The sequence below is a fragment of the Pyxicephalus adspersus genome, chromosome 1 (genome assembly GCF_032062135.1).
Source record: "Pyxicephalus adspersus chromosome 1, UCB_Pads_2.0, whole genome shotgun sequence".
Taxonomy (NCBI): Eukaryota; Metazoa; Chordata; class Amphibia; order Anura; family Pyxicephalidae; genus Pyxicephalus; species Pyxicephalus adspersus.
Window position 1 is genome coordinate 146,463,143 of NC_092858.1, and position 812 is coordinate 146,463,954.

At 44.7% G+C, this 812-nt stretch overlaps 1 protein-coding gene across 1 annotated transcript in view; it reads left to right on the plus strand.

Moving 5' to 3' along the window:
* Positions 1-812, plus strand: part of LOC140343538 (adenine phosphoribosyltransferase-like) — a gene marked incomplete at its 5' end in the record, with an annotated part of 4,645 nt that overhangs the window by 1,072 nt on the left and 2,761 nt on the right. The window contains 1 exon segment of the mRNA XM_072430237.1: positions 478-624. Coding sequence (XP_072286338.1) covers positions 478-624 — 147 coding nt within the window.

An 812-nucleotide genomic window follows, 5' to 3' on the forward strand; every position in this document is an offset into this window, starting at 1 on the left:
TGGCAGCAGATGTATCTGTAGGCAGTCCAACCTCCAAGTACTGGAACCCAGCAGTTCCTCTATGTACACCAGGGTCACATCATCCATAAGACAACACAGATCAGGGGCCTAGGACCTGGTGTACGCCCAGGGGGGCCAGCTGCAAGCTTTTATACTCGTGCTTTAAACAAGAGATAAACAGGGTATAAACATGGGTACATTTAGGTAAAATTAATTTACCTGTGAAAATGCATTTGTAGTTTGTGTCTGATGGAAATGATCTTTGCTGGAATATACAATGCAGATAGGGAGACTTTTTCTGTACCAATTGCAATCCTTATCAAAGTCAGGTGAAATGCTGGGGGTCCTAGGTGCTATCTTTCCTGGGGTCCTATTTTGCCTGCATACACATTCATACACAGATACATATACAGTGTAAATCCTAACATAATGCACATACACATGTTTTCTCTGCTTTCTCTCTCTGTTTGGAAATAGGTGCTGCTATTGCATCGCGGTTAGGGAAAGGATTCCTAGCTATAAGGAAAGCAGGACATCTCTGTGTGACGACACATAGTCAATCATATGTGGACTATTCCAGCAAGGAGAAAAATATGGAGGTTCGGACAGATGCCATCAAACCAGGTAAGAAGTTAGACGGGCAGCATGGTGGCTCAGTGGTTAGCACTCTGGCCTTTGCAGCGCTCGGTCCCAGGTTTGAATCTCGCCTAGGACTTTATTTGCATGGAGTTTGCAGGTTCTCCCCATGTTTGCGTGGGTGTACTCCAGTTTCCTCCCACTTTCCAAAAACATGCAGTTAGGTTAATTGGCTT